Raw genomic sequence first — 23,040 nt, forward strand, 5'->3', positions numbered from 1 at the left:
CCAATCAAAGGAAATGGGTCCTCTAGGTGCAGGGAATTGGCTATTGATAGCATAACGTAGTTGTATTTTATTTTTTTAATACCATATTAAAGGTGGAGTTGTGGGGCTAGTAAAGATTGTGATACTAACAATAATGGGTGTGTTCTTAACCTCTCACTTGAAGCACTTTACCACTGCTCTCCACTTATCAAAGGAATATTCACAAACTTTTACCTAGGATGGTGGTGTTTATTTCTACCCCTGATCTCCTTATAGGCCCATGAGATAAAATGTAAAAATATGTCCATCTTCTTCATTGTGGTCTTCCCTAATATCCGCAATTGTCACGCACACAGCCCCAGCTCTCTGCTATTTGTAATGAATAGATAGAGCCAGCGTACATGACACAATTACTTTTGGTCTGAATAGAACACAATAGGAGAAGGTCAGGTTACATGAATAGTGCCAAGTATCCTGGGCAAACCTCAGATTTTTAGTTTGGCCCACAAGATTTATTTAACAAAGAAACACTTGTAAAATAGAGTAAACTTTGCAAATTACCTGGAAATGGAAGACTCCTGCATAATTCTGCTGAAAGCTCTGACCATGGGGAACCACACGGTGGAGCAGGGTGTCATTTAAGGTCAGGGAGGCGATAGCAGCGAGGAGCCAGCAGTCACCTAGGAAGAACAAGCCAAACTCATCAAACTGAGACTTCAATGGATGAAAGGAAGTAAAAACATAGAAACTAACAAAAAAATACCAAATATATTTAAGGTAACGGTGTAGAGAGGGTACGCAAATGAACACAATGAACACTGAAATTATGCCTACTATCATGCTGCACAAGGCTATACTCATTTATTACTGACCTAAGGAGCCACCCGCATACAAAATGATGGGACCAAAGCCCCCATACATGATGGTCTGCGAATATAAATTGTCCCTTGAAACATGCTGTTGGGGAAAGAAGGATTGGGCATATTGAATGTAATAACCTGATCCTTCTGTATTTCCTCGAGATAAGTCACCACAAGAGGTGTAGGGATATGTCAAAAGTTAAGAACAGGGGGGAAGAAGTGCTGCTTCTTCCCACCCTCTGTGTTTGGCAGAAGGCAGTCCCATTGACTTTCTATAGAAGTGTATCTCGGTTGTACAGACAGAGCTATGAGGGGACACGCTTAATACACACCACTCCTGTCTATATCTAGTGATTGGTGGGGGTCTCAATCAAATTCCCTAATCAAAACTTTTGATGTGTTGTTATATCTTCTGTCCTTCCCTTTCACAGAAACCTTTGGCAAGGCTGAGCATACCTTTGTTCTCTATAGGTAGGGGAGGGTTGAGCTGCAGCCAGAGAGCTCACCTTGTCTCTCTGAGAACAAAAAGGTCAGGCAGTGATTTTCAATCACGTTCAACCCCTATCTCAACCAACAAAAATATGGCCGACAATAGTATAGGGTGTATGGGGACTTTATGACACCGTCATCTCCTTAGCAATGAATGGTAAACATTTGCTGGTTAACAAAGTGAATGTGGGTTCAGATACACTCAACCAATTAAGTGGCAACCAATTTAGTGTGAACAAAGATAGGATTGTAATTACACGTCACATGTATTAGGAGCCCTGTGACTAAATGTGGTCACCAGCCACAATGACAGGAGCAGCCACATCAGAATGTGGAGAGCTGTCTGCGTGAGAATGTGGTTGTAAACTAACATATAGAGGTCATCTGGTAGCTCACATGATGACATTGATCAGTGTATCTGTGCCGTAATAATTTAGAGAGGTAGAAACTAGAATTACAGACTGGGAGGGAAGGAGCGAGAATGCGGTACTAAAGTAACTGGATACAACTGCAGAGGAATATTAGAAACAGTCAGATATACATGAAAATGTGACTCAGTAGCCATGAGAAGCTGAACGTGTAGGATTAAAAAAGACGGAAAAAAAAACACAAAAGCATGTCAATGTCTTAAGAAAAAAAAAATGTAACCAGTCGTATAGTAAGGAATATATCTATCATGGAAGCACAAAGTTCACAGCACAGTGGATCTAGCATGTTAGCTCTGTATTGTATAAATGCACAGACACGCCTGAGCCAAAGAACAGTGACTCACAGAAGAGAAATGTCAGGCAGGAGGAGGGAGTGATGCCTGAGGGAATCCCTGTGTCACACACCCAAAATAAAACCACAACCTCACACGCCCACACTTCAAACCCTGGAGCGCCTCCCCCCCCCCCCCCCCCATCTAGGTACAGAACTCCCCCCTCAAAACTGCCATCACTAGAAAGCCATTTTGTTCTGGTTGCACCAACTTGAAGGTTCTAGCAACATATTACGTCTCTTCTGCATCAGCCAAACACTTAAAGTTGCCAGGATTGTGCAAAGACATTGCTAATAGCATTGACAGTCCATAAAATTGCCTTGCAACACTGGAGTTCTGGCTTCAGTCTCCACCGAGGACAACATCTGCAAAGCGTTTGTATGTTCTCCGCGTTTGCTAAATGTTTCAGTAATAATGAGTTTTACTGGAATGGGTCATCGATACTTGTAAGTGCTGCCTCCTTTAACTTGACCATGAATGCTGTGGTTATTATAAAGTTAAAACTCATAGTCTCATAGTGTGTAAGCTCATGCATGCAAGCAGGGCCCTCACTCCTCATGTATGGATAATTATATGTATATCTCTGTAATGTCTGATTTTTGTCTATGTATGTACCCCCAGAATTGTAAACCGTATATGATGTCTGCACTTGTCCACAATCTTCATCCGCAATCCGTATACAATTGGTCTGTAATGCATCCGTAATCCAGATTTATTGTAGATCAGCAAGGAAAAGGAAGGTGATAGTTAACTAAGTGGGAATGGTTTAAAATGATTACTCATCCACATTTCTTGCGGATTTGCAAACGTTACAGATGTTTCTTCCATGAAAATTACGGATCCGCAAAAATTACAGATGCTCCTATAGACCTATATATGCATTTTTTTGCTGCAACATTTTTTACAAATTATGATTCCGTAAAAATACAGAAGCAATTGAAATCAATGGTCCCTAAATTTGTCCGTAATTGCAGATCTGCAAATATGAAAAAAACAATCACTAAATAGAAATAGAAACTATCACTATGATATATCTAAAAAATCACATAAATAATCACATAATACCCTAATACAATTACATGCATTAAACAGCCCCTCAAAGAGGCAAAAAATTGGGCTGAAAAGAAAGCTCTTGTGAGGTGGCAGTGACATATCATACAGTATTTTAATGTTACCATCAACAAAACCTGACAAACAATACTGTTTCCAACCAATAGATACAATATATGCCTGTAAAACCTATCAAGAGCACATATTATGGGATACAATGATTAACTTGGCCTTGCTGAAGAGCGCATTTTAGTATTAAACCTGACGGCAATTTCCAAGCCATCCTTCCGAGAATAAGACATCTAGCATTTTTCTCTAACTTGGTTGCCCCTTTTCCACCCCCACTAACCCTTCTGACTTACCAAGAGCTCCTTGGCAGATGTCTGTTCTTGTGGCACCATCCACGATAAACTGGGGGTTTGAAACAAGTTGCTGGAAAACAATAAGAGAACAAAGAATTAGCAGTAGACAGTGGATTATATTCAATTCCTCAATTTCTAAATTTTATTCCATTAGGTCCCTGAACACACAGGCCTTATATCCAGCATGTATTAGAGAGGATACAATACACTCTAGAGATGAGCCCACTTGGATTCTGAAGAAGTTGCATGCAGCCCTGAGGCTGCCTGGAAAACCAGACTCCCTATTGCTGCATCAACCTTCTTCAGTCACCGGTAATTAAATGCTGCACGCTCGGATCCTTCTGAGGTTTGCTCATCTCTAATACATCCAGATGAACATTTGAGCCTAGAAGCAGGCTGCAAACTGCATTTTAGGTGGTATATTTTTTTGAAGTTTTAGCTCTGTGCATGTGTGTTCCATTCTCTCAGGATGCTGTTGTTTACGATGGGAGAATAGAGTGGTCTGCAACACTTTACTTCAACACCACAACAAAAAATGTATGGACCCTATTATAAGTCCCGTCTCTGTCATGTGTCCATTAAGAATAAAAGCTATACCCAAATTATAAGGCGCTCATACGCATTTGACACTTTTAGTAGAATCTGTCTGACCAGATGACCATGGTGGCCTTCTAAACCCCTTTGTTAGGGGAGATTAGTTGCCACTAGAGGAGTCTGGCAGTAGCTTTATGGCCAATCAAAATACATGAACGATTGGCCGAGTCAAATGTTTATGGGGGGATAAGGATGGATAGATAATGGCCAAACAGGCTACCTTTGGGGTATGTTCCCACTGAGTAAAATCAGCGGAATTCGCGTAATATAGCCTGCCTCTGTGTCCAACAGTGTCTCTATGGGAGGGTTCGCAAGCCTCCGCTCATAGAATTGACATGTCAATTCTTTGCGCAGACAGCGTCGGGAGTGGAGGTGCGCAAACCCTCCCATAGAGACACTGAAACAGGCGGGATCCCACGGCAGAGAGCTCCGCGGCAGAATTCCGCCGATTTTACCTTACCTCTCTGCCTTCACAAACCTTCCAATATGTTGTGTTTTCATAGTGTGCAGTGTTTCGCAGATGCCAAACAGGCTGAATGACAAGATTTATCACCGTTTGTATATCGTTGTTGTTTTGTCTAATGGGAAACATTTGTCATTTGCATAGTGAAAACATATACAAATCATACATGTGTATTGCGTTTGATAAATGAGGAAAAGATGATGTTCCTACAATTTCCCTCAATAACAAAACTGTGTTAGTTGTAATTTCCTGGAATTAATGCAGTGCCCCTTGGAACCGTGGTATGGCATGGAAGCCCAGTCAGATTGTTTTGCTCTGACATATATAAAGAATTTCTATTCTAATGGGCTCTCTTAGGGGGCCTTTACAGACACAGATTATTTGACAGATTATTGAAGCCTAAGGGCCCTATTCCACCGGACGATTATCGTTCGCATAATCGTTAACGATTAACGATCTCAAACGACCGCTACTGCGAAAGACCTGAAAACGTTCACTTATTTCCATGGAACGATAATCGTTACTTATAATCGTATTTGCGATATTTTTTTCTTCGCTATTTCTTCGCTATTGCGTTTGTATCTACTGCGAAAGACCGAACGACATCTTATTCAATGCGAACGATTTTGCGAACGAGCAACAATAAAAATAGGTCCAGGTCTTATAAAGCGATCAACGATTTCTCGTTCGGTCGTTAATCGTTAACTGCATTTCAACCGAACGATTATCGTTTAGATTCGAACGATTTAACGATAATCGTCTGGTGGAATAGGGCCCTAAACCAGGAATGGATTTCAGAAGAGGAGAAATCTCAATCTTTCCTTTATAACCTGTTCTCTGTTTAAAGTCTGTTCCTGGCTTTGGCTTTAAAAACCCTTAGGTGGTCCAAGAAGACAAGTCATTCATTGCCCATATATCCTTGGAGTGTTGACAGTAATGACTAAAGTTTGCCTAAAGTCCCTATTACACAGAGCCGTTATGGCCGATAATCACTGTGTGTAATAAAAGGCAATGATTAGCCGACATGTGGAAACACGCAACACGTTGAAAGACGAAAGACAACAATAGCAACAATCTGCCCTTGTTCTATGTAAAAGAAGCGGCAGCAGACTGCTGCTATCTGCTATGAGCGGCAGCATACTGCTGCTCTCTGTTCTCCCCCACTCGCTGTCGGCACGTGTAATAGTGTCGGCAGTGAGCAGGGAAGGAGGAACAAGCGAGCGCTCGCTTCCTCCTCTGAATTGGCCCATGTAATAGGGCCTTAATAGAAGTGGACAGATAGCAGGTCTATTAGTATATGGGACACCAGACACATACTGTATTGTCGATGCTAAATTGTGGGAAAATAATTGAGAACTGGCCACACGTGATCATTTAGTTAGGCACATAGTAGAAGGTGTGGTTAGGGTGTGGTTTGGTAGTTGGAATCTCAAAGTAATGTTTTTAGTTTTTGGCTGGAGATTGTCTTTAAGCTACCGGAACCTGAAATACCGCTCTCCCAGATAATGCAAAATACAGCAAGTTAATGCAAATAATTGTCAATTATCCTGTCATAGAGAGGTTTATCAGAAACCAACAAGATCACTTGTCCACAACTTGCTTTTACTGGTTAGATGTTAGACAACAAAAAAATATGTCCAAATAAAGGTATGTAGAAGTATGAAAAAAATACATAAACATAAGTTCATGGTTATTGATGTCAGTAAATTTACTGTTTAAATGGGTTAAATTTAACCATAAATATTTTAAAAGGGGTTGAGACTGGACTAGATATAGGAATGGAAGACAACTCCATCATTCATATAAAAGCCCTTCCTGATGTGCAGCTTTGAGACACAAAGGTTAAAGCAAACATACTGTGCGGTAACTTGGACCTGTCAGGCTTTTCTCTTTGTATATAAGAAAGCAAGGGTTAGCAGGGTCAGTGATAAAGCAGTAGAATGTCACAGATCCTGTTTTTCTTCGCAATGCCTGCTCAGTCTTGCTTGGAGCCACCTCAGCATACTGTCAAACATTTAGTGGTGCACCTTGTATATGTGGATGAGTCACTTTAGTATGTTCTTTGTGGCCCCCGGCTAGAATTCTGGTAGGATGACTTCTAAATATGTGTTTAACAGTAGTACCCAGGATCGGTTCCCATTTGTCTACAGACCTTCACTGGCAGAATTTCAGAGTTACCACCCAACTCTCATATGCCTTATGAGTTGCGTCTAAGGCTGCATTTACATGCCCTGTAAAATTGTCTGTGGTTGCAGATTTGCGACCACAGACAATTTTAGGACCCGTTCAAATGAATGCAGCCATTGACACGATCCGTGCCAATCGCGGATCGCGGCATGGACCACCCCCACCGGCTGACAACAGAGATGATAGGAGCACAGACGACAACTACTGCCTCCTCCCCCCGTGCCAAAAACATGTGGGCTGGCCGGCTGACCATGTGAATGAGGCCTAAGGTTGTTTTTATAGCCATATGCTCTTCCTGAGGATGTTGTGAGAGCACGACGAAACATGTTGAAGGGACTTTGACACTTACCATTTTAACATATTCTCCCCACTGTCTGATCAGTGTAATATCTGCAGGTCTCCCTGTTGTCAGATTGCTGCAAGGGCTTATAGCTACGTATATTATTATATTTCCATAGACAGTTGGGTTTGAAAGGTTTTTAGACTTCACTTTATTTGCCATATTATATTTTAAATATTCAGAATAGAGGTTACATTTTATTGAGGCGTCTTCTAAGGGGTGTTTTGTATTCCAGGCCTTGTTGTTATTGATTTATCAGTTATTCCAGATTCTCCCTTGAGATTTCTTTTAGTTTTTTTTGTAAGGTTGTTTTTATGAGGCCAATAGAGATGAGCGAACCTCGAGCACTCTCGAGTCCATCCGAACCCAAACTTTCGGCATTTGATTAGCGGTGGCTGCTGAAGTTGGATAAAGCCTTAAGGCTATGTGGAAAACATGGATATAGTCATTGGCTGTATCCATGTTTTCCAGACAACGGATGGACTCGAACCCGAACCCAGGTCGCTCATCTCTAGGGGCCAATTGACCTTGACCATACATAGAGGCCCCATATTAAGAATTACAATAAGGCTCCTACTTGGGCTGGTTACACAACAACACCCATACCACCTTGAGACTTGAAGACTTTTTTTGCCCCCAATATTCTTCCCATTAGGGTTGGGTTTAATTCTTTACCCTCCAGGATGTGCCCATTCTCTGCAGTGTCCCACAGCAGGTGCATGGACTGCCTTTATGGTGTGTACACCTTGGCTCTGTGGCCATTACGCACACCTTAAAGAACCCCTTCGGCCACACAGGGTGGTGTAAAGTTTAGGACAAGTATGCAATGTAAATATTCGATGTCTGCATAGCGCCCAGTGTAATGTAGTGTTACAAGCACACTTTGTAATCTCATTATTGAATGTGATAACCATGTAACCAATGTGCAGATGTGCAAATGTTCTGATACAGTGACATTTACAAGACAAGCACTGCCTTCCCCACTCCAGCAGTCACCACTGCCTAGCCTGTTTTTCAGCTAGACCCACCCAATTGTGCACTACTTTGGCAACATAACATACAAAGAAAAAAAAAACATGAAAATTACACTATCCGTGGTTTATATTAGTCATAGTCTTCCTCTTGGGGGAATTGTAGCACTACAGTATTTGACTCCCTGGCTCTGCTGCTGCGAACAATGGCAAAGCTCTTTATCTTTAAAGGGGTTATCCAGCGCTACAAAAACATGTCCACTTTTACCCAACTCGTCTCTAGTTTAGGTGTGGTTTGCAATTAAAGCGACTCTCGACTCTGTACCAACAATCTGACCCCCCCAAACCACTTGTACCTTCGGATAGCTGCTTTCACTCCAAGATCTGTCCTGCGGTCCGTTCGACAGGTGATGCAGTTATTTTCCTAAAAACAACTTTTAAACCTACAACCCCCTGCCCTACGGGGGTATCTGTGCCCTAACTTTGCACCACCCCTCCGTCCCTCCTCCCCACCCTCTTCATCATTAGGAATGCCACTGGAACATTTTCTCCACGCTGAACATTGCACAGGTCCTTAACGATCCAGCCCATGTGCCGGGCTGCCACAGGTCGGGAATAGGAGGCAATCTGCCTGGAGCATTCCTAATGATGAGGAGGGCGGGAGGAGGACAGAGAGGTTGTGCCAGCCTCATGCATACACAATCCAGGCTACGCCCGTAGGGCACGGGGCTGCCAGTTTAAAAGTAAATTTTTAGCACAATAACTGCATCACCTGCCGAACAGACCGCAGGACATATCTTGGAATAAAAGCAGCTATCCGAAGGTACAAGCAGTTTGGGGGGTCAAATTTTGGGTACAGAGTCGCTTTAAGCTCCATTTACTTCAAAGGAACCGAGTTTTAAACCCCACCCAATCTGGAGACAAGAGTGGTGAAAAAGTGGCCATGTTTTTTTTTGTAGCACCTGATAACTCCTTTAAGTCTAATATTATTATCTATTATTGAAGCACCATTAATTTCAGGGCGTTGTACCTATTAAAGGGAATGTGTCATCAGTAAATTACTTATTGTTTAAATAATGTTTTTATGTTAAAATATTTTTTGGGATATTTCTTCAAATTTTCCCTTTGTCTATCAATATTATAAAATAATCCTGAGATGTTGCAGCTTTCATTCTCACCACTGGGTCAAAAATTAAGCTGAGACTTCCTGTTGTGTCTGTTTTGATAGGAGGAGGCTGCTGTGAAGTGATCTTTACAGCACTGCAGCAATATGTGACACCAGTAGATAAAGGAGACAATAGCAGCTCCCTGTGGAATGACCTTTTCAAAGGTCACAGAGCACACTCAATGATGTTTCAAGCAACTCTGTATCACAATCTGCCCCCCCCCCAACCCCTTGTACCTTTGGTTAGCTGCTTTTAATCCAAGATCTGTCCTGGGGTCCATTCGGCAGGTGAGGCAGTTATTGTGCTAAAAAAAACTTTTAAACTTGCAGCCCTGTGTCAAATTGGTGTGGCCTAGAGTACCCATGCCCTAGGATTGCGACACCTCTCCGTCCCTCCTCCCTGCCCTCCACAGTATTAGGAATACCCCTGGAACATTTTCTCCTATTCATCACCTGTGTGAACACTGCACATGAGCTGGATCGTTAAGGCACCTGTGCAGTGTTCGGACAGGTGATGAATAGGATAAATGGTGAAGGGGGTGGGGAGAAGGGACAGAGGGGCGTCGCAATCCTAGGGCATAGACAATCTAGGCAACGCCAATTTGACACAGGACATCAGCTATCCAACGGTACAAGCGGTTTGGGGGGGGGGGGTGTCAGGTTGTGAGTCGCTTTCACATTCATCTCAGGGGGAGAGAGTCTGTCTATTGTCATCTATGTCCACGAGTCTAGCTGTAAAGCATGTCACTAAATGCTGTTAAGAACAGTCCAGGCAATATGTCTGCCCCCATAACAATGAACAAAAAGTGAAATAATAAAATTAAAGCCAGAAAATAGAAACAGACTGGAACAAAAGATAAAAACAAGTACAATAAACATGAACTAAATGAGTGACAAACAGTAGTCACCTAACCACAGGATGCTCTATTCTAACGGTATTCTATTCTAATCCCAGTTGGGTCATCCCCAATCAGACACCGTATTACACTTTCCGATATAAGGGGATATCAGGTCAGCACTCGCTTGCCCCTTGTTCCCTGCTCGCTTTCTATGCTATTACATACACAGACAGCGAGCGGGGAACAGTCGGAGATCACCCGCGCCGCCAATTGAAGTCAGCAGCGGTCTGCTGCCACCTCTCCTATTACAGGGAACGATGAGCAGCAGACCACCGCTGCACTGATCATTGCATTTCAACATGTTGAAAGACCACAATCAGCCAACATTTTGCATGTATATTTTACACCCTTTGAAAAATCTCCCCCTAGGCTTTTAGACTGCAACTGATTAAGAGAAGGTGCTGGGAGAAATCCATGCTGCCGTGCCGTGTCTGTCTGGCACCATAGATTTACATTATGCTGCCATCCAGGTTACATAACACAGAGTCGGGAGAGAACGTGCTGCGTGTGAACTTCTTCCGGATTCTGTCTAAACACTTATATCAAAAGTTTTTTCTAATGACAGATACACTTAAAAATAAAGAGGGCATGTCAACTGTAATGACAGATCTGTTTTAGTACATACTTTTTTACTCTTCCCCTTGTACATTTCCTCTGTTATTCTTGCTAAGGCTATGTTCATACAATGTAAGAGACCGGCCGTTCTGTGACTACTGCCGGATAATCTTTAGCGCTGCAGAGTTCTGATGCGGGCACATCCGTGCATGCTCGCATCAGAACTCCCCACTGCACACTATGGAGCGTGTGGCCAGAGCCGCTCGCTCCAGTGTGCACTGACAGGATTTTCTGTGGCCGCTATTCAATGAATAGCGGCCGCTGAAAACTGACATGTCAGTTGTTTGCGGCGCCGCTAGGGATCCCAGCCGGAGTTTATACAATGTGTAAACGCTCCGGTTGGAATCCCATAGACGGCCAGGTAACGTATATTTTAGTAATAATCAATGTGCAGCAATGGCTGTAGTTTTACGAAAATATACGTAGTGTGAACATAGCCTAAAAATGTAAAGATACATTGCAAACTGGGCTTTACCCTTCCCCTTGCCAACAGAGTCACCGTAAGGAGCTTCAAACTGTGCTGGTCTCACCAACAAGATGAATGGTAAAAACCATCAATTCATTATTTTTGGAAATGAAAGTATTTATTACAGCATATACATCAGTAGAGATGACAGGTGCTATATAAGACTATATACTGTAAGTTCTATAGAAGACTTCCACCTGTGTCTGTCTCTATCATTCTTCAGCTAGAGTCGGATAAGAGCAGCAGTATGCATGTATGACATGCTATGATGGGTGTGGTGTGATGGCCCATATCTATCTTTCTTCTGTTCTTGTCACTATGTCAGAGGAAAATATTTTTTGATCACTGGGAATTTAGCAACGCTAATTAGAAACTCAAGTCCTCATTGTGAATTATCTTGCAGAAAATTATATAATATGATGAAAGTTCTGTGCAAATGGTAGAAAAAAACATTTCATTTACATTATTCTACTTACACAAGACTAACCTATTATACTGAACCACTGTGTTGCGCTACCCATTGCCCGGTTATTAGACTCCATCTCTCATACACATGAATGGGTCACGTTGCAATCACAAGCGGCTGCAACCATCACTGCACAGTCGCAAAAAAATCTGTCCTAAATGGACTTTTGCAACTGCAGGGTTATGGTCACCTGTGAGTCACAAAGTGCCCCATTTATTTGTGATTAATAGAGTGATGACTGGCAGCGCAACTGGCTTTAGTCCCTGCTTTTCTCCCTCCATGGACTAATGAAAACATGACCTGGTAGGATTGAGAGATTGTTCAACCATTAACACTTATCTCCCATTTACAGAATAGGGGATACGTGTATGACTGTAGGGGTTCCCATCATCTTGAGAACAGGGTTTTCAAGCCTCCCTTTAGAAAGGAGTGATGGTCGGGCATGCATGCATGCTGCAGCTCCATTAATTTGCTATAAACCAAGCACTGTACTCAACTTTCCTTAGTATTCTCATAGACAATCATTGGAACAACTTTCGAGAGGTCCCGTCTGTTGGTACAGGGCTTGTCTCCATCCAGCATCTTCATAGGTATTGAATAGAGTAGAGGTGCGCATGCAGACCAGCTGCTCCATTCAATCTAAATGAGTTGGGACCTGATTTACGAAATAATGGGGGGGGGGGGGGCAGCAGCCAGAACCCCTGGCGCGGTCTAAAGGCCCTATTCCACGGAATGATTATCGGCCATTACGAGGGCAACGAGGGAACGAGAGGGCAACGATCAGCCGACATTGTCCATGTCGGCTGATCGTTGCAGTCAACACGTTGAAAAACAAACGACTGATACAGCAAAGATCTGCTGCCGTCACTCCCTGGAATAGGAGTGGCGGCAGCAGACGCTGCTGTATGCTATGGGCTGCCCGGACGATCTAGCGATCACCCGGGCAGCCCCTCCGCAGTTCCCCCTGGCCCTCCCCGGACTCACCCGCTCGCTGCTGCCGCCTGGGATAGCGGCGGCGGTGAGCGGGGAACGAGGAGTACACGAGCGCTGACAGCGCACATTTGCTCCTCATGTCAGTCCGTGGAATAGGGGCTTAACACTTATCCCTTATACACAGTTCATAAGTTAATTAAGTTGGAATACTGATTTATGTCAGGCTCCCAGGTTGTTAGGCTGGTGTGCAGGAATTGTTTACAGAGCCATGTATATAAACAAATTCTATACATAGAGAATAACATAAGCATCAGGTCCATATGAGCATTTATATGCAATGGCATGTGTAGTCAAGTGCATCTGGAGTTGATCTATTAATGCCTCAATTACATATACATACACTTTTTACTGCGCTTTACACATATAAAATCCCAAGCGGTTTATGGATTTTATTCTGTAACTTTTTATACAGGCCTGGCATTTTTAAAGTTCCCTATAGAAGCCTAATGGAGACAATGTCAGATAAAAACACAACATTCTATGAGCATTATGTACTTTCATAAAAATGTACCGACCCCAAAAACACTACAACAATGCCCCTCCAAAAATCCAAACACTGCGTAAGTAAACATATCTATATATTACTGTAGACTTCAAAGTTACATCTGGCAACATCATTTAAAAAAGCATTAAAAAAAATAATTAGTTTTTGTATTCTACTGAATTTAGTTCCTTACCGTAGGCCGGACCCATTTAACTCCATAAGTCTTCGATGAGTTTGGACCGAGCTCCTTAAAGCCCAGCGAGTAGGCAGAAGGAGGGAAGGTGTCATCCTTAAAGAGAGTCCCATTTTGTAAACACTCTTGCTGAATCCGGTCAAAATCCTGACCTAAAAACTTCACAGCGTTTTCATGTTTTCCTATGCCCAGCTCCTGGTCCCGTTGCTTCTGCAGCTGGGCAGAGATCCCTGTAGCGTACACTGGAACAATCACTTCCTCAGACATCTTGGCTCTTCAGCAGATCTCCGTCTACGCCTAAAACATAATAGTAATTTATTTTAAATTCACAAAGTAAGATTATTCTAAAAAGAGGATGAATCATGAGCACATTCTTTCCCAATGTACACATTACTGTTAGGGGGTAGTGGGCATCAAGGAAAGGGTTACAGCAACTGTTGGGCTACCCATAGGTGTTTGAGTAAATGGAAAGGCTTCTATAGACCCATCAAGGATAGGTACAGTATTGCCCCCATGTAAATGACTCAGTAATCAGTCAATCACTGGGATCGTGAAGACCTTAAAAAAATTGTCAACACCTTATCTCCTCATCTAAATGGGGTGTGTGTTCCTGACAAATGTAGATATGGAAGGGATATGTACTACAGAAATCGGAATACCCCTTTATATACATGAGGACCAGTAGCGTTGTGACCACTGGGATCCCCCCAATCCATATTGAGGTGAAATGTTCTCCAGAATGAGCAGAGTTCACTATGTATGTTTGGCCAGCACTACATTCCATTTGTTGTCTTAGCTCAACACTTGGCAATGCTTTGAAGGCCCATAGCGGATAAATAGAGCGTTGGACCACCATTGATCCATACAATGGAAGGAAATCGCACCATGGAATGAATGGAGTGCGCTTTGCGTTCATAGCCAGCACTCCATTAATTCTCCATGTGGCAAGTAAGTGCTGAATCTAGTAATGTCCAGAAGCTCCATAGACGAGAGTCTATGAAACTCTAATTTACATTCTTTGTGCAGGTTACAGAATAAAAGATCTGATTGGTTGTAGGCCCAGCCAAAAATCTAACGCTAAAACTTGACACAATGCCAATACCTGTCTGATGCCGGTCACCACTGCTGTGGACATTGATGGCTGGGTGCCCACTTCCTGTAAATCCGACATGGGGCCAGGAAGTGGAAATCAGCAGGGACCCGAGACCATCGCAAGGAGTCAGGTGAGTACTGTGTATTTAATGGTTTTTTAACTTGTCTGTTCCCTGTATGTTTCTTATATATTTTATCCTATAAAATATACTCACCCTTTAGGGTAAGTATGAGCCTCCAGAACAGGTTATTTATCATCATCATCATCGTGGTGAAGAGCTGGATATAACCCATAGTCATACTGAGCTCTACAACTAACCTATGTCAATGGCATTTGCATGTGCTTTATGTTGCATAAACCGGTGCACAGGAGGCCTCAGCAGTTTTTTTTTCTTTGGGTGAGGCACAGACTGGCAGGTTGTGCTATGATCTGAGTTCTGGCACAGACAGCAGTTATGATATATATTTATTTGTCTACTGATTTGTCCATACATAGTGCACTCCACATTCATTCCATGAAAAATATGTAAAATATTCTATATATATATATAAATATAACGGCCATAAGTATAGAAGTGTTACTATTTTCCCATTGACAATGCTGGAGATGTAGCAGAGCTAAGCAGCTTAGGCACAGCAGTAAGGAATGATTCACGCTCATGATGCAGCAGTGACTAGCCTGATGAACTATTCACTGCTATAGGAAGTGATAGATAGCTAGTAGCTCTAACATGTTTGCTGTCTTTCTCTATAGAGGAGGGAAGGCACTACTGTTAAACAATTGTGCACTTGTGCTATATTTACATACGGTACATAAAACCTAGGATATCACAACGTGTTAGTTGCAGTTTTACATAGGACTGCAGGTAAATCTATTGCACTTATTACAATGCAGAAGCAATGCAGAAGCAAACTTAATGCTGCTACATCTATACTGTATGTCAATAAAAACAATGTGTACCAGTGCGAATGCTATATCTGTATTTTAAGTTGCAAAATACCTATTTGCATAACTTATCGGGGCCCACAATGCAGTCGTGTTACTTACCTTAAATGTACTATCCCAATGAACACTCCCACACAAATCTTAAAATATCACAACAAAGGGAGGGTCTTCCTGCAGACAGGCAGGGGTTACTTTTTGGCACCTACCTGTGCTGATGACCCTGGTGGCTGCTACTGAGGGTCTCCTGGTGTGGAATAGACTGCAGCTTTCGCAGTCTCACCCTTCCTGGTAAATCTTTTTGGCTGTGTTGCTCTTGCTGCAGTCTCCTCCCTGTTCTGCCAGTCTCTCTGACACTCCCTGGGGCTGTCTCTCAGCAGACACTCCCTGAGCCTGGCTCTCCCAGCAGCTGTCTCTCCTGTCAGACCCTGCCTACTGTCAGTGTGTGCTGTATGATGTCTCCATCTCCTGTGTCTGGCTGCTTTCTCCGTCTTCTCTAGTCTGTGGCAATGTGCAGTTACAATGAGCCGGTCTCATGTCATGGCCTTCAGCATTGTTCCCATTGGCCAGTAGTTATCTGACAACGTTCTGCTGGCTCCTAACTTTCTGTAGTATCCTGTGCTGCAGCTGTCTGGGGTGACGCCTATAGCTGCAGAGGCACTGCTCAAACTATGTGGGCCTGAGAAAGTTCTTAAAGCTGAAGGTGGTAAAGAGGGTAACATAAGGACAGTAATACCATGGCCTCCACCGCTCTTAAGCCACGTTCACATGGCAGAATTCAGGTCACTATATTGGATCAGTGTTTGTAAGCAAAAAGCAGGAGACATATCTACCCAGAGAAAGATGTGCGCCTTCCCCGACTTGGCCCCAGTCCTAGTTTTGGCTTACTGACCTACATACTGCCATGTGAAAGTATTCTTACACTGGTGTGACAAGTTGGGTCTTATGTATCAAATCCTTTGCATTGTTTTTTTTTTTTTTTGAGGGGGGGGGGGCATCACGGCATCATCTGCTCGTCCCTTTTAAATACACCATTTAACCACCATATACCATGCTATAGGCCGCACAACTCTATTTAGACAGAGAGATATGTGACCACAATGATTTTTTTTTTATCGTTTTTTTTTTTTTTTTTTTTTGGACAGTTTATTGGACAAGATATATGTTAGCCAGTCTTCCTACATTGGTTTAGGGGGTGCTCTCAGAGGTGCACCCGCAGGCCTGAACCTTGGAGGTGGCGTGCAATCCTTACACGCTTTACGGGAGCGGTTTCTGACCTCTTTGCTGTGAATGGCGCAGCTGTCGCAGTAGTGCAACTTCACATACAACTTGGGCACAGCATAGGAATCAAAGTCGCTAGCGTCAGAGATATCCCTGACAGTGGCGGCCTCCACAATGTTTCTGATCACAAACTTCTTGATGGCCTTGTCCTTGGGGACGCAGCGGGCACAGTTGGTGCAGCGGATGGGCTACACATGTCCTCGGCCCTTCTTGGCACGTCCGTTGTTTCTGCTTTTCTTGGTCATCTTGGAATAGAAGGCTGAAAAGAACACAATGATTTTTACTGCCACACAAAAGATCAAATCAGCCAACGACAGCTGACCTCTGGCCCATTTACACAGGCTGATTATTGGGCGAATAAGCATATAATCGGCCTGTGTAAAAGGGCCTTAAAGCGAATGTACCATCAGTCTGTTAGAGTCAATTGGGCCAGATCATTGAGGGGCGCAATGAGGCGTCATCCCAATGCTACAGCGCTGTCCAATTCCTGCTGGTGCCCATGTGACCTCTTCTCCTAATGGCCTGCAGTTATTGAGGCCGCTCTCATAGAGACGCATTAAAGACCCTGACTTCCGGTCTTCGAAGGAAGAGGGGTCAGAAGAAACATGACGTCAGCGCCCAGTGTCGGACTGGGGTCCCTGGGCCCACCAGGGAAATTGATTCTAGGGGCCCACCCTACATACATATACTGAACATAACCGATGACAAACCTTTCATGTTAGTACAGTGTGCTATTTTTGTTTCCATAAATCTGTACATTCGGATTAAGGAATAATCTGACATTGTACACATACTGAGATACACACACCTTACATACATACATTTAGGGTATAAACCCACACACCGTATATGCAGCGTATTTGCTGCTGCGATACGCAGCAAACTCGCAGCAAACTCGCAGCAGATTAGATCTAAATAACTGAACACAGCATCAAATCTGTACCAACAAATCCTCTGCATTTTTGTTGCATATCTGCTGCGTATACGGTGTGTGGGTTTATACCCTTAATCATACACACACTACACACACAGATACACACCTTACATACATACATCTAATCATACACACACTACACACACAGATACACACCTTACATACATACATCTAATCATACACACACTACACACACAGATACACACCTTACATACATACATCTAATCATACACACACAGACACACACTTCAAGGGCACTATCTGGCTCTTAAGGCCCTATTGCACGAAACGATTATCAGCCCTATTTTTCCGATATCTGCTGTTATGGCCGATAATCGTCTTGTGTAATAGAAGACAACGATCAGCCGACATGAACCATGTCACCTGATCGTTGCAGTCGTTCATCTTTCATCATGTTGAAAGACAAATGACAAATATAGCAGAAATCTGGTGCCGGCAGCAGGGCAGCAGCAGACCGCTGCTATCTGCTATGGGCTGCCCGGACGATCATCAAGCAATCACCCGGGCAGCACTACCCCCCCCTCGCACCCACCCGCTTGCTGCTGACACGTGTAATTGCGCCGGCAGTGAACGGGGAACAAGGAGCAAGCGAGCATTGAAGTTTTTTAGTTTATTATAAATGTATGCAGAGTGCAGGTATAGACCCTACATAGAAGTATATAGAGAGTATATACACTATCTCTCATCTATGTGTTACTACATACAGTTTATACGCTTATCTGTACAGTTTACATACACACTGCATACATCTATAATAATATCTATAGGAAAATTCTAGAGAGACGGCCATTACTGTCTCTATATAAACATCCATAGAACTACATTATATAATATACACTATATACATAATAGATGTGCACACACACACTACACACACACACACGCAGATAGCCACACTACACACACACACACACACACACACAGAGATAGCCACACTACACAGACACACACACACAGAGATAGCCACACTACACAGACACACGCAGATAGCCACACTACACACACACACACACAGAGATAGCCACACTACACAGACACACACACACAGATAGCCACACTACACACACACTACACACACACAGATAGCCACACTACACAGACACACGCAGATAGCAACACTACACAGACACACGAAGATAGCCACACTACACACACACACACACAGATAGCCACACTACACACACACAGCCACACTACACACACACACACATAGCCACACTACACACACACACAGCCACACTACACACACACACAGCCACACTACACAGACACCCACAGATGGCCACACTACACAGCCACAGATAGCCACACTACACACACACATACAGATAGCCACACTACACACACACAGCCACACTACACAGACACACACATATCCACACTACACACACACACAGTTAGCCACACTACACAGACACACACAGATGGCCACACTACACAGCCACACTACACAGATAGCCACACTACGGAGACACACACATAGCCACACTACACAGACACAGGCAAATAGCCACACTACACACACACAAATAGCCACACTATACAGACACACACAGCCACACTACACACAAACACACACAGATAGCCACACTACACACACACAGATAGCCACACTACACACACACACACACAGATAGCCACACTACACAGACAGCCACACTACACAGATAGCCATACTACACACACACAAATAGCCACACTATACAGACACACACAGATAGCCACACTACACAGACACACACATACACAGATAGCCACACTACACAGACACACATAGATAGCCACACTACAGACACACACACAAATAACAACATTACACAGACAAACACACACACAGATAGCCACACTACACAGACACACACACAGCCACACTACACACACAGATAGCCACACTACACAGATAGCCACACTACACACACACAAATAGCCACACTATACAGACACACACAGCCACACTACACAGACACACACATACACAGATAGCCACACTACACAGACACACACATAGATAGCCACACTACACAGACACACACACAAATAACAACATTACACAGACAAACACACACACAGATAGCCACACTACACAGACACACTCAGAAAGCCACACTACACACACACAGCCACACTACACACACACAGATAGCCACACTACACACACACACACACAGATAGCCACACTACACACACACACACACACAGCCACACTACACAGACACACACAGATAGCCACACTACACATAAACACACACAGATAGCCACACTACACAGACACACACAGATAGCCACACTACACACACACAGCCACACTACACACACACAGCCACACTACACACACAGACAGATAGCCACACTACACACACAAATAGCCACACTATACAGACACACACATATACACACACAGATAGCCACGCTACACAGACACACACATAGATAGCCACACTACACAGACACACGCAGATAGCCACACAACACAGACACACGCAGATAGCCACACAACACACACACAGATAGCCACACTACACACTTACACACACAGAGATAGCCACACTACAAACACACACACAGATAGCCACACTACACACACACAGATAGCCACACTAAACAGACACACACACAGATAGCCACACTACACAGACACACACAGCCACACTACACAGACACAGATAGCCACACTACACACAAACACACACACAGGTAGCCACACTACACAGACACAGATAGCCACACTACACAGACACACAGACACACACACACAGATAGCCACACTACACAGACACACACAGATAGCCACACTAAACACACACACACACACACACACACACACAGATAGCCACACTACACAGACACACACAGCCACACTACACAGACACAGATAGCCACACTACACACACACACAGATAGCCACACTGCACACAAACACACACACACAGGTAGCCACACTACACAGACACAGCCACACTACACAGACACACACACACACACAGATAGCCACACTACAAAGACACACACACACAGACACACACACACACACACACACAGATGAAAAGGATATACAAATATACAGAAACTCACACTGACTATATGCAGGAAGCTCCAGGGCCTCCATTAGTCTCCATCTCCACCTTTTCTTCTGTGCAGCCTGCAGCCTCTCCCTCTTCTTCCCGGCACCGACTGCACACAGAGCAGCAGGAGGGGGGAGACATGACTGCAGGAGGGATGGAGGGGGGAGACATGACTGCAGGAGGGATGGAGGGGGGAGACATGACTGCAGGAGGGATGGAGGGGGCTGCTACTGCTTCTCTGTGCAGCTTTCTGCCTCTTCCTGCTGCCACATGTGAGGGTTTGTTTACAGTGAGGACAGAGGGAGCCTCTAGTGACAGGCAGGAAGAGAGCCAATCCGGGAGCAGATTAGGACCGGACCATACCACTTACAGTGCAGGGGGAGGGGGGGGGGCCATGACTTTACAGTAGTGGAGTGAAAGAAGGGTCCCTGCTGCCGTTCTTTTATCACTAGAGGACCATGGAAGGTAGCTGAGGGCCCCTTGATCTCCCGATTATAGGGAGAGGCTTAACAGGAGGCCCACCTCCAGCACAGGGCCCTTCAAAGGGGGCGGGCCCACGGGGGATCCCCCAGCCCCCTGGTGGTCCAGTCCGAGCCTGTCAGCTCCAGCCTGATCTGAACACCATCAGAGCAATGGAATGATGCTGCGGGAAAGCGATAATTACAGGTAAGTATTCATGCTACCCGGAAGCTGTGTCATTTCAGTAAAAACGCTGCAGTACCATGACAGCACTGCAACAAAACTGCAACGTGTATGAACATAACCTTATACATCCCAATTTGAGTGCTACATAATTTACAAAAAATTTGACAACCCACATGTTTTTTCCTGGGCATTCTACCTGCTCTCTTTGTTTTTCCAAGAAAATGCAGCAGATGCAAATCAACAGAGGAATAAAAACTGCTATTCCTTCAATGTTTTTTTGTAGTGGCTTGCTCTAGATACAGCATTGTTTCAGTCACTGATTCTTTCTCCCATAGACCCTCACTATATGTCTTTTCTTCCTAAAGGGGTACCCTGGCCAGGACCCCTTTTTTTGGAAATGCTTAGGTAAGGGGTGAAAACACACATCCACTTACCTGCCCTGATCCAGTGCTGTTGCCTGCATTCCGCTGCTTTGGTCCCCCGATGTCCGGCTACTTCATGGGTCTTGAGTAGGGATGGTCCGAACCAAGTTCGGTTCGGGTTCGTATGAACCCGAACTCTCGGCAATGATTCCCGCTGTCTTCCTCCTCCGTGGAGAGGGTGGATACAGCGGGAGGACCGCCTGGAAAACTGGGATACAGCCATAGGCTGTATTCCAGTTTTCCAGGCGGTCCTCCCGCTGCACGGAGCAGGCAGACAGCGGGAATCTGATGCCGAGCGTTCAGGTTCATACGAACCCGAACCTCGGCAGTTTCGGACCATCCCTTGTCTTGAGACAAGACTTTAGATGTGATGCAGCAGACCAACTCAGCCAAATAGTGTCTTTGGCGGGGTCCCGGCTAGAGAGTGTAAAAATATTTTTGAGTAACATGATCGGTAGAGATGAGCTAACTTACTTTAGCCAACAAAGTATGTATCCATGTTTTCCAGGCAGTCCTCGGGCTGCATCCATCTTCTCCAGGCAGCGGAAGTTAAATGCTGATAGTTTGGGAGTTTGTGGACTTGAAATTACTGTAAATTTGTTATTCTCCGATGATCAATGATCTCAATGCCTCCGCTATGTGAAATGTCTTACACACCTTATTTCTGCGAATGCCATGCCAGATGATAAGGTTCAGCTTTATGAACGGGCATGGACACCCTGGACATCCTTGACCCACTGACAAGATATTCCCTACAATTTGATGTCATGATGAGATGTAAGTACCAGTCTCCAGTAGGCTTCTTTTTGTTGCATGATGTAACTACATACTCCTATTATTCTGTTGTTGTATGTTATATATATTACCCTTATGTTCTCAATGCAGATATTGTATAGGTTTCTTAATGTTTACTAATAAATGTATATGTTGGACACTAAATATTATGCTAGCGCCTCCTGTTTTTTATATGGTTGGGGCCTTATTTATTAAAATGTCATGCGTTATACCAGTGCAAGGCTGCAGAAATACCCGATTATTGTGCTGCTGGTTATATTTAAGGGAACTAACAATTATTCTCAGGGAACTCCCAAATCTAGCAAGGGAGTTGGGCGTAAGGTAGTGGCACTAGTGTAAGAGACACTTCCCATAAGCATGCTGCAGTGATGTATACGTTCTATGCAAATCCTGTTCTTATGGAGTATTAGGCTGAGAGTTGGCCCCAGGCACATCAGGTTATCCTCATAATTCATATTTGGAAAGACAGTGTATTTATTATACGTAGGGAAACACAGGAACAATTTTAC

At 43.9% G+C, this 23,040-nt stretch overlaps 1 protein-coding gene and 1 pseudogene across 1 annotated transcript in view; both read right to left on the reverse strand.

The window, feature by feature from the left end:
* CAPN1 (calpain 1) overlaps positions 1-15,842 on the reverse strand; it is a 39,638-nt gene extending 23,796 nt beyond the window's left edge. The window contains exons 1-4 of the mRNA XM_069965566.1: positions 15,581-15,842; positions 13,337-13,633; positions 3,501-3,570; positions 541-659 (exon numbers count right to left, since the gene is read on the reverse strand). Coding sequence (XP_069821667.1) covers positions 541-659; positions 3,501-3,570; positions 13,337-13,603 — 456 coding nt within the window. The 5' untranslated portion in view covers positions 13,604-13,633; positions 15,581-15,842. The remainder of the gene's footprint in view (positions 1-540; positions 660-3,500; positions 3,571-13,336; positions 13,634-15,580) is intronic.
* A 671-nt stretch (positions 15,843-16,513) lies between these two features.
* LOC138789590 (small ribosomal subunit protein eS26 pseudogene) lies at positions 16,514-16,897 on the reverse strand (annotated as a pseudogene).
* Positions 16,898-23,040: the final 6,143 nt, after the last annotated feature.

The sequence above is a fragment of the Dendropsophus ebraccatus genome, chromosome 4 (genome assembly GCF_027789765.1).
Source record: "Dendropsophus ebraccatus isolate aDenEbr1 chromosome 4, aDenEbr1.pat, whole genome shotgun sequence".
Classification (NCBI taxonomy): domain Eukaryota; kingdom Metazoa; phylum Chordata; class Amphibia; order Anura; family Hylidae; genus Dendropsophus; species Dendropsophus ebraccatus.